Here is an 18,009-nt window from a genome sequence, read left to right as displayed (position 1 = left end):
AGAGCCTCTGAGGGAGCATTAGGACAAATTAATCTTTTACCTTCCATGAGAGACTGCTATTTTTGTCCCATTTATAGGCTATGGAAAAAACTCCCAGCACAGGAGGGACTGTTCTTTCCAGCTAAGCACAATTTTTTATGTTCTGGACAAAGGAGGACACATTTTTATTAGAGACTCCATCCAGGAGTGCAGCTTTCTTGCAGCCTCATCAGCTGTCACTGAGGGCAGTATGGGTAATTAAAGATGTTACCCTGCTGGGTAAATAGCACGTTTAGGGCTTTATATTCTTGCCTCCATTATACTTATGCTTTGCATTTTCATTGTGAGGCTTTGAAAGCTCCTTGTTTCACTCGAGTTTTTAAGGGAAACGAGCTGGGGGAGGGTAGGAATGCCAAATGCCCTTTACCTTACTGGGTACCCAAAAGCAAGCTTGTCCCTCCCGGAGGCTTTTCCGAAGGGGCTGCACTGACTCCCTGGGCAGGTTTCTGAGGGGGGAGGCCGCGGTACTGTTGAAGGGTACACACTGTCACTGCAGCAGTTGGACAAACACTCTAATTCCTTTGTTAAAACCAACCCAGAAAAACACACGGACAATGTAAACAAAATAAAATCTCTCAAACGCCACGGTGCCCGCTGCTCTGTAGCTCACGCTGTGCTCTGGGGCAGTCCTTTCTTCAGCAGGGATGTGAGATAGCTGCCCAGCTCTTCGTCCTAGAGAGAATAAAGAGGAAGAGGAAAGCAATCATCTACTTGACTTTCCCACTTGGGGCAGTAAATTTGATTCTGGACCTAGAAAGAGACTGAAGTAATTCCCAGCAAAATCTAATGTTAGCAGTGTTCAAAAAGGAAAGCCAACCCAGTTCACACAAATGCATTTCTGGCTGTTCCTTTAAAATATCAGTGTAAAACTCCCACTTCTCAAAGTAGGTGTCTGGACTCGAGGTGTCTCTTTTGAGGAAAATAACCGTTCTTCTTGAAAGCAAAGAACGATTGATTATTTTTTTTTTTGCTTTGCCCTCAAGAAGGCGTTTCCTTGCTGTAAAGAAACAGTTAAGTATACTTTTGAAAAGAAAAAAACATAACAGCTGTCTAATCTCACCAATATTTTGTGTTGGCTAGCTTGCTGCTTGTTTGAATTTTTACACCTAAGAAATGTGATATAAAATACCTCCACACTGCCTGGCAGTAGTGATACACCTGAGAGTTTAGAAGCTGGATACTATAGTGTCCTCAAAACACACACGTAATTGTAATTAACTGTATTAAGTGTAATTACTCCAGATCAGTTGCCTTGAGTTCAGTGGTCCCAGAGAAAACTGACTCAGCAGAGCTCCTGTAAAACGGTTTGTACTAAACCTGAAATGGTACAGAAAAGGGCAGTGACTCACCTCATCACCTTCCAGTCAAACTCCTTCAAAACCAGAGCGATGAAGACTCACCCCCACAGTAGCAACCCCCTGGTAGGACGGTCCTGGACCGTCAGGAGTTTGATCAGAGTTGTTTGGAAAGTCTGTCAAGTATTCCTACCTGGTAGGTCCAAGATACGAGCAGAACTTTGGTGCCTTGATCCTCCGAGTGTGCAGTGGCTTGGATGAGAATGGACTCAACTGTTATAGAACCATCCGGGAGATGCTGCACTGAATAATCTTTCAGGACCCTGGGAAGAGAGAAGATGCAGGATTTGTGTCGGATGGAACGTGTGTACAAGCTCAAGGGTGTGTCAGCCCCTGTATCTGTGAATCCCAACCACGTTGTTACTAATTTTATCTGTGTCTGAGCCAGCACCCACTGCCCAGGGAAGGGAGAATGGGGCTGATTTTGGTGCTTGTATTAATCGTGCAGGATTTCTTTCTGGCTTTCACTATAGCTGTAGCTCCAGTCTGAACCCTACTCGTCCCATCTCAGCACAGGACTACTCACAGAATCCACCAGCTGCCTGTGGAATAAAACAGCTTTGAAGGTTCAGCTGCTGCAGCTTTTGAATTGCTTTGAGAGGCCTCATGACCCTGTGCTTGATGGTCTCGCTCCTGTACTACTACTAGAAGCTGCAGCTACAGCAGCAAACCAACAGAACGAAGGTTTCAGGTGGACCACTTGAGCTTGGCAAAGACCATGAGCTTGTTTGCTACCACAGTACAACCCCCGCTCTGGTTACGTTGGCTAAAATCTGAAGCCGTTGTGTCCCTGGGCTGCAGAGGAATCTCTAAACTCTGTGGGGCTGGTCTGGAAGCACTTGTGCTGCCTCTGCTGAGAACGAGCTCAAGTCCATCCCAAGGTGGGGAGAACCACCCCTGGCTAAGAGCAGACGGACCCTTTGAGGTGGTTATAGACACGAAGCACCGTCTCGTGTTCTTTCCGTGGGTCCTGAATGTGAACGCGGCAGGTGAAACGCAGCTGATGTTCTGCAAGGCCCAGCTCCTTCAGCGCCTGCTCGGGTGAAACCAGACGGAAGCTCTGCAGAAGAAAAGTACAAAGCCATTATAAGCCATTTCTTGGTGCTTTCTGAAGTTTCATTCCTCCTCTGTGGTTGGCTGCACAAAGGTACGTGTCCATCACTGCAAAACTCCAGCAGGTAAGATTGTTCCTTTTCAACTCTGGACACTTCAGTTACAACTACAAGCAGCAACAGCCAGGGATGGACAGTGAACATAGAGATAGGACTGTGGCAAAATGTCCACCTAAATCACACCAATTCTTTACTGCCCCAAATTCAAGTTGCTCTCTGTGTGCAGGTTGGTTTAACCTCTTTATCAGGGGAATGAGAACTCCTCCCTTGACACCTTTCCTTCCTTGTCCAACAGACCAAGGTCCTACCAACAGGCTGCTGCTTTTGATTTTTACAGCACAGTGAAGCAGAAACACCTTGGATCCACAGGCTGAAAACCAGAGTCTCCTCAGAACAGCTGCAGCTGCACACAGCAGGTTGCAGGGGACCAGGGCAAACAACAGCCTTGAACAGAACCACCTCTTCAAATGTATCCATTTCCTGTGACCTCATCTGTGGGCATTCATGAGACAGACTAGGAAAAATTCCATCCCCACACCACCCTGCTCATGAACACAAGACAGGAACTCTGAAGTTGTGGGACTTGTGGAGACTGTCAGTCAAGACAACTGACAAGCTACAGAGTCGTCTTAGAGATTAATCTTCCCAGGTACAGTGTTACTGGGCTCCTTCCAAGCAACTAGGATCCTTCTCTTTGGTTTAGTTCCTGTTCACCCAGAACTCGCGTATGAATGATGACACCACTTGTACAGAGGACACAAGACAAACGTTAAGAACTTTTTTACTTACATTATCCTTCATAATTAACGTGCCATGCATTAACTTTGGCTTCTTGACATCTGGTACAAGACCTAAACCAAGGCCAAGGGAAGAGAAAGACGACACGGTTAACGATGGTGTGCTTACTTCTCACACAAGACAACTGCTGTAGGACTTAATAAATTGGATTTCTGAGTCCCTGCTGAGGTTCAGAGACTGAGATTTTAAATCTCTGTTCTGCCCATTAAAGTGCATGGTGCTTAAACCACTATCAGAACTCTAGACATGTAAGAAACCATGCTTGGGAATGCAGAACAACTGCCTCTCTTCACATATCACTTCCTGATTTGAGAGGTTTTAGTTTTTCTTAAAACTGGTTTTAGAGAAGTAATTCCAGTTTGCAGACCTAACTAGTAAAAGCATACGTGGATTTTGTTTCCATAGTGAATGGGCAATGAGTAGCAAAGTAGTGAGTGTGTGTGTGTACTGAACACACATTCACAGTGTAGCAGCCACTTCATTTCACAGGAAGCAGTCTTGGCCACTAAAAGCTGATAAAACCTGTCCCTTTCCAGGAAGCACTACTGGAAGTCACCGTTGCCACAAACAGCCCTGTGACACCCTTTCCAGCTCCTACAAGTCCTGTACCACAAGCAGCAGGGCCCAACAGTTGAAATTTCTGGTTGAAAGGCTGTCACCTATGGCGGTTTCTCTCTTGAGGAGGCCCAGGGAGATGTCCACAGGGATGCTGGGGTTGGTGAATATTGTGGTGGTCTCTCCGTTTGCAGGCATGTAACAGCTGACATCTGCAACAACAACCACGGTCAGGGGCAGCAAGAGAGGGTTAAACAGCAACTGCTGGAACTAACAGCAGGGCTTTGACAGAGCCTGAAAAGCACAACTGCAGACAACCTCACCAGAGCCATCACAACCCCAGCGGGCAGGACCTGCTAGCCTGGCTAGCCCTAACTCCTTGTGCGGGGGAAAACGGTAAGACGGCAACAAAACTGTCCCCACTCTGATGTTGGTTATAAATTACTGCAAAGAAATTGCAGACAGTAAGTGACCACCCCGTCTTTCTCCAGTCATCATTTAAGAGTCAGCTGTTTCCAAGGAATTAATTATTTTTTTGGCTGGAGCTCATTCCCCTTAACTGAAGTTGCTACGTTATAATTTGAAATGTACCCCACCTGCCTCAGCTTCTTTTAGGAGTCTGAAGAAATATAAATTCAGTAAGTGCTGAACTATAACAATACAAACATAACAAACCAACTTTTACTTCAAGCCCAAACGGGCATTAAAAGTGACCAGTCCTGTAAATTTAGCCATGCCTAATCGTGGGACCTCGGCGCAGAGTTAAGTAGGTGACCTAATACCTTCCCCCTACTGCCATTCCCTCCTCAGCACCACACGATACGTACGAAATTCCTGTTCTATTTTCTGCTTCAGAAACTCCATTTTCTTTGCTTCCCCGTGGACCAGGAGCACGTTTCGTGGCTCAGCCTGGCGAATGAGCTGCATTATGCCCTTGGCATCCGCGTGGGCGCTGAAGGACATGTACTCCACCTGCATCTTCACTTCCAGCTGGGGAGGAGCAGAAAGCACAGGCTTTGTGAATCGGGGAGTGCTTTGGCTCACTACAGCTCGTGTGCCACGTGCAGACAGAGCCCAGCTGCCCTGTGTTGAGTTTCCCGAAAGCAGCAGAACACCTCTACTGGGAAATGAGGCTGGGGAGAGCCGCTTATCCGCAGAGACTGAACACGATGCTGTACAGAAAAGCTTTCACTAACTTGCGTGATCAAACTGCCCAACCGCAGAGCACAATACTCATCACACATTTGCCAAAACAAATCAATACTTAGCTGGTATCAGGTTTTGAATATCCCTGTCTGCCTAAAAATGTATCATTTTTACCTATCTAACAGGGTCTAGTTATTAAACATTATAAATATGCCCCTGACAAAGTCTCATGGCAGAAAAAGACACGCCATTGCTAACACAAAGGAGGAAAAAAAACCTAGTCCAACTCCAAAGAAAACATTACTTGGGTATTTTCAGTGTTGTACGTGGCATATTCCCATTAGAAGTAGGTGGTGTCTAACTACCAGCTGAAGTTCTGAAGCACTTCCCCCAAAGGAGCCTTCTTGAAAATAAAACTTACTATTTGTCTTCCTTCCATTTCCAGCTTGCGCTGTCCGCTCAGAATCTTATGGCCTACAGTTCCCTGCACACAGTAGCCGGGCATGATGACCTGAGGAGGAAACCAGAAAAGTGTCTGTAGCATAGCTGCTCTTAACAGAAAAACAGCCCCAAATTCATAATGCTGCTGTAAGCTGGTGTTCTCCCCATCTTACATCTGACCATCCCTCATGGGAAAGCTGCTCGCTTTGTTCTGCTGCTTGGGAACACCCACAAAAATGAAATGAGAAAGCAAACTGCTGAAATGTACACACCACTGACCAAGAATTAATGCTGGTTACAAGTGTCTTTGAAGCAGCTTCAAATTAATGAAAGCACTTCTGAAAATAAAATCTCCCCCAGGCTCCTGTCTGAGCCACATACCTCTGCTCACCCTGTCACACAGAGCAAAGACAACCCCGAGCTCGTGTCCTCTAGCTGCTCAGGAAAGCTTTCCTGCAGCCTTCTTACGGCTCTGTCGGGACCCCTGTCACATTAACACAAAACATCGCTCAAGGAAACAGAATTTCTTACCATATTCTTTTCATTCCCTGCCCATTTCCTGAAGATCTGGAGGGACTGTCCTGCATGAAGCATACCAGGGGTTGCAAACACAACCTAGAATTCAAAGATGTGCCAAGAATCACCACAGAATACAGATTTTTTTCCTCATTACTTGCTTGTAATATATAAACACCCTAAAACTGTGGAGGGCATCCACTAACACACATTACAGCCCACTTACCACACCAAAGCTCCAACAGGGATTTTTGCTATTTTTATTTTTCCCATCCTGTCTAAATTTTCACATAAGTAGAACTACTGTTGTAGGAGATTTTTGTGAGCATCCAGGGTGTCTGATAAAAACTCTGAACTCTTTTAAGAGTTCAGAGTTTTTTAAAATCAATATATTTTAAAATCAACAATAAGAGATTGTCTTGTAAAGGATCTGTCTCCTGACAAGTCAGAAGTAAATACTGTAAAAATTGTGATTTGAATCAGGTTGAGAGATAGAGATTATAAGAAGATGCAATCAATTTTTTCATTTTCTCTGGGCATTCTAACTTTACTGATACAAAGACAGAAAGATCTTTAATAGTTGCACAGATAAAAGCATTCAGAGGACCTGGCCACAAAAGGGTTTTAGATGGGATGCTGATGTTAACGGGGCAGGGGACTCTCAGCTTTCGCAGACTGCCTCTGTGCCTTAGCCAGGAACAGAGTGGTACAAAACCAGCCCCCAACACTCCACCTCTGCTCTATTTGCATGTTGTTGATGCCCACCTACCATAGGCCCTGGGTTGTCTGCAAAGGCCCGATCGAACGCTTTGATGTGTTTGAATTCAAACATGTTCCTCTGCACAAATGTTTTCCGAATTTTCTGATTAGTCCAGGTGATGAAGAGCTTGTAATAATGATTGGCCTTCTCCGTCAGTCCCGTGGAAAAGTAAATTGGAGCCTTCAAATTCATTCTTTCCCTGTAGAAAGAAGCGTTGCAGAGGCCAAATGAGGATCCTGGTTGCCCATGCTGAAAGCCCACAAACCTATGGAGTAGTCTCCAAAGATTTTTTGTGCCTACCCTACTCTGTGAGCTATTCTGTCCATAACAACAACAGTACATCCCTGCGCATTAACGTGCTACAAAGCACACTTTACTCCAATTCTCCTCCTCACCCACCACAGACAACTTCCTGCCATCACAAATAGCAATCATTTTGCTGTGGGACGTAATTAAAAGCAGTATCATTTGGTATTATCAAAACTATGTCCACACAATGCTTATACCTAAGTTTAATACTTCTTCATCCCTCCTCCCCCTCACATGAACGGTTTTACAACGTGGCAAAGATGCAGTCAAGTTTTTTAAAGGACAGTTGATCCTGAGTGTTTTGGGGAAGGAGTGGAGAATGACTCTGGAAAAGAAAATGGTTAGTTTAGTGCTTAGAGTCACTAACAATGCAAAATATTTGGAAAGAATTAACTGTGCAGCTGCCAGCACGGCTGACATCCAGAGGAACGCTAATGAGAAAACTTGTACTAAACAGACACGAAAGAATCACAGAAACCTGCCAGGACCACAACCTGAGGACGAAAAGGAGGTGGTACACGCACAGGAGACAGCACTCACCAGAAGGTTTCCAGTAAAATGCAAAGTTCCTGGGCACGTCCAAGGGCAAAAACCGGGATAAGAACCTGCAATTGAGGTAGAATTTACAGCATGTGAAACCCAAACAGCATGTAAATGGCACTGCAGCATGATAATTTCTGAACAAGTCCCTCGGTTCCCTCTCGCTTTCTGATACTCTTTTGTTGGTCTGTCTGTCCACAGGGATGTGTTCTGCAGTTTTGGGGTGGAAGGCACAGATATCTACAAGCATCCCCGTGGCTGAGCCCTCAGTTTGCACAGGCCGAGGGGAGTCTCCGCCAGGCCGTGGTGCTTGTGAATATATCCAGTTCTGTTCTCTCCTGGGTAATATGAAAACAAGTTGCTGAGAGCAACAATTCTGGCATTATTTGTGGAAATGGACACTAAGATGAGCGTTTCCGGCCTTGATCGCTTTGTCTGTGCTGGGGCAATTCTGACCTTCCTCCCCTCCTAAATTAAGGCAACACTGGAGGAAAGAACACACGGCTGTTCTGATTTTCAATGTTTTCTTCAGTCAGGTGCTGTCACGTGGCAGCAAAGAGAATACTGCTACTCATTTGTTTTCCAGACTCAGTGGAAAGCCATCATCTGCTGCTTAACAGCACTGTTTGGCAAACCACATCCATTACCAAGAGACTCGCCCTCTTTTCCACAAGCAAGCCAACATTTTATCCCTGCTGAGACAAGACCAGCAAATAAAATACAGGGCTTGAGGTCCCAGGTGACAAACTGCTGTAACTTTTAACCAAAATGTAGTTCAAGTTCTGCGCCAGACTAACTTTCCCTTTAATCAAGTTAAATGAACTAATTCCTAAGAACCTACAACCAGATCCTTCGCTACAGCGAAATCAGTAAAACTTTCCTGCGTTCCACATTTCTGCTTTTAGTTCCATTTTCTGTGGGATTAAAATGTCTCTTTTTATAACGTCTCTTCCTAAGTGTGATCTAACTGTGGCGTTAATGAAAAAGAGAACCTCAAAAAAAAAGTTTTGTATTAGCAAAGACAGGGGCTAAGCTCTAAGAAACAGAAAAGACTGACTGAATACAGCTCACGGCCGTGTCAGGATGCTGTCATCACCTGGCATAATTTAAGTGTTTAATATTCTGGCTTTTAAAGTACAGATGGAGTAATATAAAAATGCCTTTGGTTTCATGTAGTGGTGATACATGGGTGCCCGATTTATTAACAGTTACACAGCACTACAGAGCCCAAAAACAGGGAAAAAACACATCACTTAGATTATCAAAACACCGTACCTTCCCTCCTCTTTCTACAGTCTCATGAACTTTCTTCAAGAAGTCTCTTTCTCTGCAGCGTTTGGAATCTCTGATAGTTGTTGCATAGGTGGATTCACTTATTAATAAATCTGGACGACACTTATCAATCCAGGCAGCACTGAAACAAAAGGAATTTAAAAAAAAACCCAGTCAAGAGATGGTATCTAGCATTTCTGATCTGCAGGTCTCAAAGATGGGTGGAGAATGTCACTGCCTCCATTTGCAGACAGGAAAGCAGTACCCAGATGTCCATCTCACTGCTCAAAGTCCCCTAGGAGTTCTGTGGCAGCAGCAGGAGCCCTCCCTTTGCAGGCCCTGCTTTCTTTAAATTAATCCAGCTCAGGATAGAGACTACAGATTTTGAAATGCATTAAAAGATTACTCTAAGCAGCATGAACATTACATATCTCTCACATATGCCAGTAAAAATAAAATGAACACTGAAGTTTGTGATTGGCACTCCCTTAGAAAGTAAGATGCCACGACAATAAAACGTTTCAAACATCTAAGTCCGGTTATTACGTAGCCTTAAGAACAGATCAACATGAGTATACAGAAGAAGATTACACTAAGGTCCATCTGGAAGAATCAGTGTAAATCTGTTCATTCTCATAATTCAAAATTGCATTTATCTTTCCAGCAAAGACGTCGTCTAACGTTCCAGTTTCCTAATAAAGAATCCGTGCTGATAAGCCCCTAGAATTAACAGAAGCTGTGATAAAATTTTCCTGTCAGAAATACACACAATTTGTAGAAAACTCAGCTTCCTACTTACCCTAAATGTCTGTCTGGTGTCATGTTATAATCGCCCTAATGGAAGAAGAGAAATCTGTTAATATTCTCAAGGTAACGGGACAGGCTGTTAAAAGGAGCTGCAGGTAGCTGTAAATACTGTTGTCCATACTCACAGTGTACACAACGGACTCGCAGCCAACCTTAATCTGGAACATGGCTGCTCCTAGCACATGGCCTGCATAGTACGCCTTGATCTCCAGCTCCTCGTCCACCTGCACCAACGGGCAAACGCCACAGTTTCAAAATTCTAGTTTCAAAACCTAAAATTGCTCTGCCTTCTACGCCCACCCAGTTGGTCTGATCCAGAGTATGCAGAAATGGTCATTTACCTGAACTGTCTGGTGAAGATGCACAGCAACCACTTTCTTCATACAGTCTTTAATCATTTGGGAAGTGAAGAAGTTAGTTTCCCCTTTCTTATCTACAGTTATTTTCCTGTAGTCCTCCAGGAGGATGGGACAGATGGCCTTGGTAGGGTGTGTCATGTAAATGGGCCCATCGTAACCCACCATTTCACTGAAATACGGCAAAGCTCCACAATGGTCCAAATGGAAGTGGCTGCAAAGAGACACAAAGGATAACGGAGATGCTCTACAGGAAATTTATCTTGCCTGGCTCTCAGATCTTGCTTCAGATTTTTAAAGCACTGTGTGAGGTAGAGGAAACTAGCCAAATTATGACCGGTGAACTTACAACACGCTTGGGTTCTAGGGCCAGCGTACAAAGCTTTCCCATTTCCCACCTGAGCTCTGACAAGGAAGAAGCTTCCTCACCTGATGATCACGCAGTCTAGAAAGTCAGTCAGCCTTCCGTTCTGAGTGATGTAGGAGAAGTCAGGAAAGCGCCTCTGCAAAGACAGGAAAAAACAGGTGATCCATGACGAGACAAAGCCAGTTATTACTACATTACTAATCACCAATGGTGCAAATGACCTGAAACACTGGAAATGCTGTAAATCCACCTCCAGGCAGAAGTGCAGTAAGGCAGCAGAGGCACTAGTGTCAGCAATAAGAGCTGCAGGCAACACCATCAGCATTTATGTGCAGAAAGAGTCAAAAAGGATGGCAGGGCTGCCAGAGGGCAGGTGGGGAAACCGAACTTGCAAATAAATACAAATGCAGAGAAGTTTATCTTCAAAGTAAATCAGGTGACCAATGTGTTTTAGCTTACCCCAGTCATTAAAGCAGGAAGTCTCAAAACTTTTCTGTAATGGCACACGTGCTCTGTGTCTCACTAACTCCTTCTATCTTACAGGGTATTTTTGCCATTATTCCTTTCCTACTAGTATCAGGTGACCAAACATCAGGACTATTTCCTGGTTTTCCCTCTAAAGCATCAGAGATGCGTGGTACAGATCCCATAAGCAATCAACTGCCCCAAACCCAAGCACAGAAAGACCAAAACCACCAGGAATGGAGCTTTCACACCTTGCTTAATATTTTTTTGGGGTCCATAGCCCAGGGAAAGGATGGCTGGGTGGTGGCACTTCACACACCAGGAATATCTGAGGGCACGCACCTCTTGCACAGGAAGATTTTGAAGGGGCAACAGTAGTTCATTCTCTGCCATAACCCAGCCCCAGCAGCGGCCGATTCACAGCCCAGTAACACACACACCCCTAGCTAATACCATCCTACGCCACATAAGATGGGTCAGATAAAAGGGAACAGAGCGGAACAATGACCCAGGAGCCCTGCTGGGAAAGGCCTTGCACCTGGAAAGCATCTCTACACAACACTCAGGCTTCTCCACCATACTCACGTCATCGTTGTAGCCCATGTGCATCCCACAGTCAAGCATCACGTTTTTCCCAGCAATAGACACGAGGATACAGCTGCGCCCCACATCCTGGCCAGCTCCTGGACCCAAGCCAAAGAAAGACCAGTAAGACATCTCTGGGAATATTTACAATCACTTCAGAAGAGAAGCATTTAAAGGTCTGTACAAACTTGCTAGCCCTTTTCTGATGCAGGAAGACTGCATCCTTTCCTCAGGCAAGCAGATCTGCTGGGGGTATTCAAGTGTGAACTGACTCACCCCATTCCCTCAGCTTATGAGAGGCCCCTGCAGCTGCAGCACTGCAGCACACACAGCACTGCATCCAAACCCCTAATTAAGTTCAGATGCAGGGCACTTTTGTTCGCTGCCCGCTGCTGTGCGATCGCAGCTACACAGTTTCAAGTAAGAGCAAAATAATCTCTTATCTGGGAAGGATTAGCGCGGAACTCAAAGTTCCCAGGGCTCTGCACCTCCCCAGATACTCTGCCTCACAGCAGACCTTCATTACGCTCTAGTTAAGTCCATACCCAGACAGAAAACTATCCATCAGCATAAAGCAGTTCTGCTCAGCACATACTCTGCCCTCTCAGTACATAAATGCATCTCAACAGTTTCTGTGCAACTCATAAAAAAAGAAAAAAAAAAAAAAAAGAGGAAAAAGTTGCTTCCTGTGGATCTTTAGCACTTAAGTGAATACTCTATCTATACTGTACACACAACACCTTTACCAGAATGTATTAATGAATCCTGTAATCAAAATAGTCTTATCAGACTGTTCAATTCTTACTTGTTTGAAAGACAAACAGAGGACAATGACATACTGACAAGAATCACGTTAAGATGCTGCACAACTATAACACATATTGCAGCACAGCACCACGACCAGTTTTTGTGGCACGGAAAGGCACGCGTGTCTCCAGCAGTCTAAGACATGTCACTTCAAATTCTAAATTCTGAAGTTTTGCAGTGCTTCTACTTCAGGACCATTTCAGATTGGACTTACCCAAGGGAGTGACTTTTATTTCAGGCATTTTAACAAACTCTAAATCTCAAACTGCATAGCAAATTATTCAGAAACAGCCTAACGGGGGCCACAAAAAGAAGATTTAGCCGTTTTTACAGCTGCCATTTCAATTATTTTTCAGTATCGGGGAGAAGACTTAAGCAGCGGCCCAACTTCTTCCTAGAGGGAAGACAGACAGAAAACACAAGTCAGATCCACACACGGACATTAACAGGGATCCAGGCCTGCCTGGCTTCGAGAACCACCCCCACGGGCCAGGGAACGCGGAGCAGCCTGCGGCCGTGATGCAGACGAGGATCGCCGGAGAGGAAAGCGCTCCTGCTCCGCAGCGGGGCCCGCCGATATTTATTTATTCACACCACGCACAACGGCAGCTTTCCAGTACCGACCTCGCAGCTCCCGCCGGTCCCAGCCCCGCTCCGCCCTCGTCAGGGAAAACCCGCGTGAGGCGCGGACAGGGCCGGGCCGGCCCCGCCGCTCCCGCCAGCCCTGAGGGGCCCGACCGGCCGCCGCAGCGGAGCGCAGCCCCTCACACACACACACCCCCGGCAGCCCGTGCAGCAGCCCGGCCCCGCAGCGGAGCTCCCGGAGCGGAGGGTCCCGGCCCGGTAGCGCGGCCCCTCCCCGCCGAGCCTGCTCCCGCGCGCTGCGCATGCGCGCCGCCCTCACGCACGCAGAGCCCGACGCACGCAGAGCCCGCCCCCCCCGCGCCGCGCCGCCCGCCGATTGGCCGCGGCGGCGGGTGACCCGCGGCGGCGCGCAGCGATGGCGGACGCGTTCAGCCTGCGGGAGGTTCTCGCCGCCTTCCAGACGTGTGTGACGGAGCGGCGGGAGGTGCTGCTCGGGCCCTATCTCAGCGGCTGGCGGGGGCTCATCCGGTGAGTGCCCGCGGCGGCCGCCCCGGAGCCCGGGGCTCGCCGCCCGTTAACGCGAGCGCGTCTTCCCCGCGCGCAGGTTCCTCCACAGCCTGGGCGCCATCTTCTCTTTCATCTCCAAGGACGCGGTGGCCAAGGTGCAGATCATGGAGAGCTACTGCGACGGCGAGCAGCGGGACAAGTACGTGTCGCTGCAGTCCATGGTGGAGTACGAGCTGGCCAACGGGCTGGTGGGCGTCCAGAAGCGGTCGGGGGGCCCCGATTCCGGCTGCCGCACCGTTCTGCGGCTCCACAGGGCCCTGCGCTGGCTGCAGCTCTTCCTGGAGGGGCTGAGAACCGGCCGGGAGGACTCCCGGACGTCTGTCATCTGCACGGACTCCTACAACGCTTCCCTGGCTACCTACCACCCCTGGGTCGTTCGCAAGGCCGCCACGGTGGCCTTCTGCACGCTGCCACCCCGAAACGCCTTCCTGGAGATCATGAACGTGGGCACGCCCGAGGAAGCGGTCGCGATGCTGGGCGAGGCCTTACCCTACATCTGCGACGTCTACAGCATCACCCAGGAGCTCTTTGCCCAGCATAAGCTGCTTGACCTTCCCTGACAGGGGGGGATGTTAAAGAGCCACAACACATCCCGACAGAAGCAGGATGAACCGGGTGAAAACCAAGCGTTTCCACAGACGCACACACATCTGGTTCTCTGTCCACGGGCACTCTCCCTTTCCTTTTCCAGTACAGAGCTGACAGGTTGGCAAAGCTATTCAGGACACCTCACTTTATAAGAGAAAAAAAAGTACCAATTTTTTTTTTAATATGTATATATGTATCTGTGTGTGTGTAGAGCTCTATGGTAAGAGAAAAAACACTATTAATAGCTTTTTTTTCTTCCTGGATTCACCTTCAACTCTTCAGCTAGTCTGGGAGGGTGAGATTAGTTTCTCTTTTAAGCCAAACGCTGCAGCTTCTGTGCGTTTACACCAGTAGTGAGGACCTGGTGTGACAGCACAGCTTTCAGATGGGGTGTCTGAACACATCACCTGAGAGCTCACTCAGCCACTTCTGTTTACAAGCTGCTCCCTTGAACAGATCGGGGAGGGGCTGCCCTCTGTTATCCTTTAACCTTGAAAATATAATTCCATCTGAAAGGAAGCTCTTTTCTTTTCGGTCACAGATTTGTGATTGCTTCTGCTAATTATGTATCCCCTAGAATTAAAGGGGGAAATGGTGCTGTATGTCATTACTCTAAGAGATTGTTTTTCCTTTGGATCCATGCACATTAAAGCAGGACTTGCCTTCTCTGTAGCTTCCCCTGCCCGTTAATCTATGCTTTATGTGTCTTGGGATGTTTTTAATATGTCCTGCATAATCCTCTATATCCAGCTAATAAGGCTGCAGACTGTACCTGATCTGTTTGTCAGCCATGCTTCTAAATTGTGTTCTCATGATTTATATATTTTTTTTAAATGAATGTGTCAAATGCCTACAAAAATGACTTCTCTCACTGGGGAGAAATCCAAACTTGTACTGTAAGTCACTACTTTGTGAGGCTCACGGCTTCTGTTGCAAATTGCTGTATATATACACACCAGAGTATGTAAAATGGAGTTTACTTCGCTTTCTGAAAGCTGAAAAAGCACTATATTGTTAGTTCAAGATGACATGAATATTTGGGGGAGGAGGGAGAATCCCACTGGCTGTACCATGTTTTGATTGTATCAGAGGGGAGGCATTTGGGCCTAATGTAACATTGTGTGATTCAGGAAATCACTATTGCCTCATGGAGATGAACTGGACATTAAATTATGTGAATAACACGCTTCTGAAGAGTATCCTTTATAGGAATGCTTTCTGGTTTTGTGGTGTCGGAAGGAACGTGACCTACAGTGTTACCTATTCGTATCTTTAACTAGCAGAGTCTTTTACCTACTGATCAGATGTGAAACCAGCTGTCAGGAGTGACCCAGGTGGAGTTAGATGCTGTGTACTGAGCTCCTTTCTGGTTACTCTTATCTGTCAACACTATTTTTTCCCTGAATATAGGAAAGGGAGTTTCCTCGAACATCCTAAATGAAGATACAGTTGCTGTGCTTTAAAACACAAACATCATTCCCTTTCTGCTAAGACCACCTTAAAACACAGTTCCATAGGATAAATCCATATATTAAAATGGCAGAGTTCCACGTTACAACCACAAAATACTGCGCCTCCCTTGCTGTCTGATATAGGTAGAGCTGGTATTTCATCTGTGTATTAAATGCTGTAAATTATGTCAAATAATAATGTGTGTCAAGTGAAAAAATGTTCTAGATCTCTTGAGGTTTAATGCAGAAAGGGAAAATTACTTTTTCTCCCTTGTCACATTCATTCTCAACTATTCCTGTTATGAGATAAACATTAATTTTGAAGATGATCTCGATTTTTGCCATTACAGTATCAAACTTCCTCAGTAGGGAAAAAGCTCTGTTGTCCGTTTTCAGCCAGTCATTTTGTGCAAAGTGAGATACAGCTCTCCCTCAGTCCGTGTGCTCTCGTTTAAACCGTTAGGTATCGCCTGATGCTTATTTTACATTCCTGGTGGCCTGTTCCATCTCCAGATGATGGGAACCTTTTAACAGCCCCACTTAGTTACCACTGAGCGAAACTCAGGTCCTGCACTTGGCTTTGGGCAAGTTCAGAGTCTGGCAGCATTTGCTAATGGGGCAAAATTCAGAAGAGTAAAACCTTCACCTACGTACTGGTGTACGCGAAAGCTGCAACAACCTGCAGATTCACTAGAGGGAGTTTGAATATTTTGCACAAAAGTCTGTCACATAAACTGTCTCCTAAGCCTCAGTAAGCACACATGATTTCATGTCAAAGTACAGACGGGCGTAAGTAATTGCTTGTGTGTGACTTCGTACGAGGAGCAGCTGAGGGAACTGGGGTTGTTTAGTCTGGAGAAGAGGAGGCTGAGGGGAGACCTCATGGCCCTCTGCAGCTACCTGAAAGGAGGGTGCAGAGAGGGGGGATGAGTCTCTTGAACCAAGGAACAAGTGATAGGACAAGAGGTAATGGCCTCAAATTGCGCCAGGGAAGGTTTAGACTGGATGTTAGGAAGCATTTCTTTACAGAACGGGTGGTTAGGCGTTGGAATGGGCTGCCCAGGGCAGGGGGGGAGTCCCTATCCCCGGAGGGGTTTAAGAGTAAAGCTTAGCGCTTAGGGATCTGGTGTAGTTGGGAACTGTCAGTGTTAGGTCAATGGTTAGACTGGATGATCTTCAAGGTCTTTTCCAACCTAGACAGTTCTGTGATTCTGTGATTCTACACCAAACAGCTTTTTTTTTCGCCCCTCTGTGCAGCTGAATTTGTATTTAGAACTTTTTAAAAGAAGTTAAAGCTAACACTTAAATACTCCATTAAAGGGAAGGTATCCTTCCAAGGATGTCAGCATAACCATATCCACTACAGAAATCTTGCCTGAAGTACTGCTATACTTGGCTTTCTACAGTGTTCCTGGCTTCTCTTCACACATGGAAAAATATTTTAGCCTTGTAGCAAAAGTGGTCTATCACTTTGGCAGTATAAGCGGTTTTTATGATACAGTATAAATATATAAGCCACTTAAATGCAATAAATTGAACTTCCCATTCAGACTATCCCATTTTCTAAAATTCAAACGACAGAAAAAATGCAAACCATGACACAACCTAAATTACTATGCTGTGGAACTTGTACCTAAACCGAAGTTTTTAAACTGAAGTTAACATCATAGCTCAGAGTGAGAGAAATTGAGATCAGCCAGTAACAAATTCCTAAAAACAGCAGTGCAGCTCACCAACCTTGCAATAGGGAATGGCCTGCTCCAGGCAAGTTCTTGCAATTCACTGAGGAAGATTTGGTCATCTCCACGGTCAGGTGACCTCAAATTAAAAAAAAAAAAATAAAAATTACTGCTGTGTAAGTGTCTTAACCATTACCCTTTAGTTCAGGCAACTCAACATATTATTCTGAAGTTCACTTAAAAATAAACGATGTGACATTCAGTGCAGACTGCTTTGAAGTAGGGATCAGAGACAGTGGAGGAACCTCAGATAACAGCAGGAAGCAAGGCTGGTGAGCAAGTAAATAATTTTTTTCCTCCTCAGCCTCCATGTGGGTAACGGTGTGTGACGGTAACGGGCACCATTCTCCACAGGGCACACTTCAGCTTGTTGGGAGTCCACATTCTCCCTGGTGATGCTTTTAGATGAGCAACCGGCACTGACTGAGATCTGCTCCCAGCGTTAGACAAGTCACAAATCCAGTTTGTGAAAACTGTAAACAGGGACAGTTTCTACAAACACATTCCATTAAAGACGTTTCTGGTTGGGCTGAAGAGGAGTTAATGCAAAGAGAGATGTGTCCAAATGAAGGTGTAGCACCTGAGTTTACCACCGATCCTGCAGGAAGCCCGATTTCCAGAGCGGTGACAATGAATTCAGTGTCACTCTGCTTGAGGAAAGGCTACTCACTGAGTAAAGGAAACAAGGATTAGGCCAGCAGTTTGCAAACAAATACACCCATAGGCTATTGCTGCGTATTTGACTGCTGCCCACTAAGCATAGAGTTACATATTTAATGCATTTTGCTAAACAAATTTTTCCCAGTTATTTTCCTGTCTCCGAGCTCTGTTTAAGGAGACTTCCCGGGA

The 18,009-nt window shown here is 46.0% G+C and overlaps 2 protein-coding genes across 4 annotated transcripts; one reads left to right on the top strand and one right to left on the bottom strand.

The window, feature by feature from the left end:
• Positions 1-538: 538 nt before the first annotated feature.
• On the bottom strand, positions 539-17,221 carry INTS11 (integrator complex subunit 11). Of its 3 annotated transcripts, none has more exons than XM_074892849.1 (18): positions 17,159-17,221; positions 12,445-12,624; positions 11,424-11,521; positions 10,436-10,509; positions 9,992-10,220; positions 9,776-9,874; positions 9,643-9,677; positions 8,847-8,985; positions 7,572-7,636; positions 6,732-6,921; positions 5,978-6,061; positions 5,427-5,516; positions 4,687-4,849; positions 3,964-4,071; positions 3,296-3,357; positions 2,312-2,454; positions 1,528-1,657; positions 539-711 (listed from the first exon to the last, which is right to left on the bottom strand). In XM_074892849.1, exons 2-18 carry the CDS (start codon positions 12,470-12,472, stop codon positions 646-648), a joined length of 1,803 nt encoding a protein of 600 aa, XP_074748950.1. In that variant the 5' UTR covers positions 12,473-12,624; positions 17,159-17,221; the 3' UTR covers positions 539-645. The 3 variants fall into 3 exon arrangements, with proteins under 3 accessions (XP_074748950.1, XP_074748949.1, XP_074748948.1); XM_074892848.1 differs by lacking the exon at positions 17,159-17,221 and adding an exon at positions 12,855-13,099; XM_074892847.1 differs by lacking the exon at positions 17,159-17,221 and adding an exon at positions 13,009-13,099.
• Positions 13,218-15,154, top strand: CPTP (ceramide-1-phosphate transfer protein). The gene is made up of 2 exons (XM_074892858.1): positions 13,218-13,343; positions 13,420-15,154. Exons 1-2 carry the CDS (start codon positions 13,231-13,233, stop codon positions 13,940-13,942), a joined length of 636 nt encoding a protein of 211 aa, XP_074748959.1. The 5' UTR covers positions 13,218-13,230; the 3' UTR covers positions 13,943-15,154.
• Positions 17,222-18,009: the final 788 nt, after the last annotated feature.

The sequence above is a fragment of the Strix uralensis genome, chromosome 23 (assembly GCF_047716275.1).
Source record: "Strix uralensis isolate ZFMK-TIS-50842 chromosome 23, bStrUra1, whole genome shotgun sequence".
NCBI classification, from domain to species: domain Eukaryota; kingdom Metazoa; phylum Chordata; class Aves; order Strigiformes; family Strigidae; genus Strix; species Strix uralensis.
The sequence above is the reverse complement of the archived record's forward strand: the minus strand, read 5'-3'. Positions and strand labels throughout refer to the sequence as shown.

What these genes read in the sequence shown, in the direction of transcription:
- INTS11 (XM_074892849.1), bottom strand. Translation starts at nt 12,472, where the DNA reads ATGCCTGAAATAAAAGTCACTCCCTTGG. An exon ending in CTAGACTGCGTGATCATCAG is followed by an intron (nt 10,221 to 10,435) that starts GTGAGGAAGCTT and finishes GTCTCTTTGCAG; the next exon opens with CCACTTCCATTTGGACCATT. An exon ending in ATCTTCACCAGACAGTTCAG is followed by an intron (nt 9,875 to 9,991) that starts GTAAATGACCAT and finishes CCGTTGGTGCAG; the next exon opens with GTGGACGAGGAGCTGGAGAT.
- CPTP (XM_074892858.1), top strand. Translation starts at nt 13,231, where the DNA reads ATGGCGGACGCGTTCAGCCTGCGGGAGGTTCTCGCCGCCTTCCAGACG. An exon ending in GGCTGGCGGGGGCTCATCCG is followed by an intron (nt 13,344 to 13,419) that starts GTGAGTGCCCGC and finishes CCCCGCGCGCAG; the next exon opens with GTTCCTCCACAGCCTGGGCG.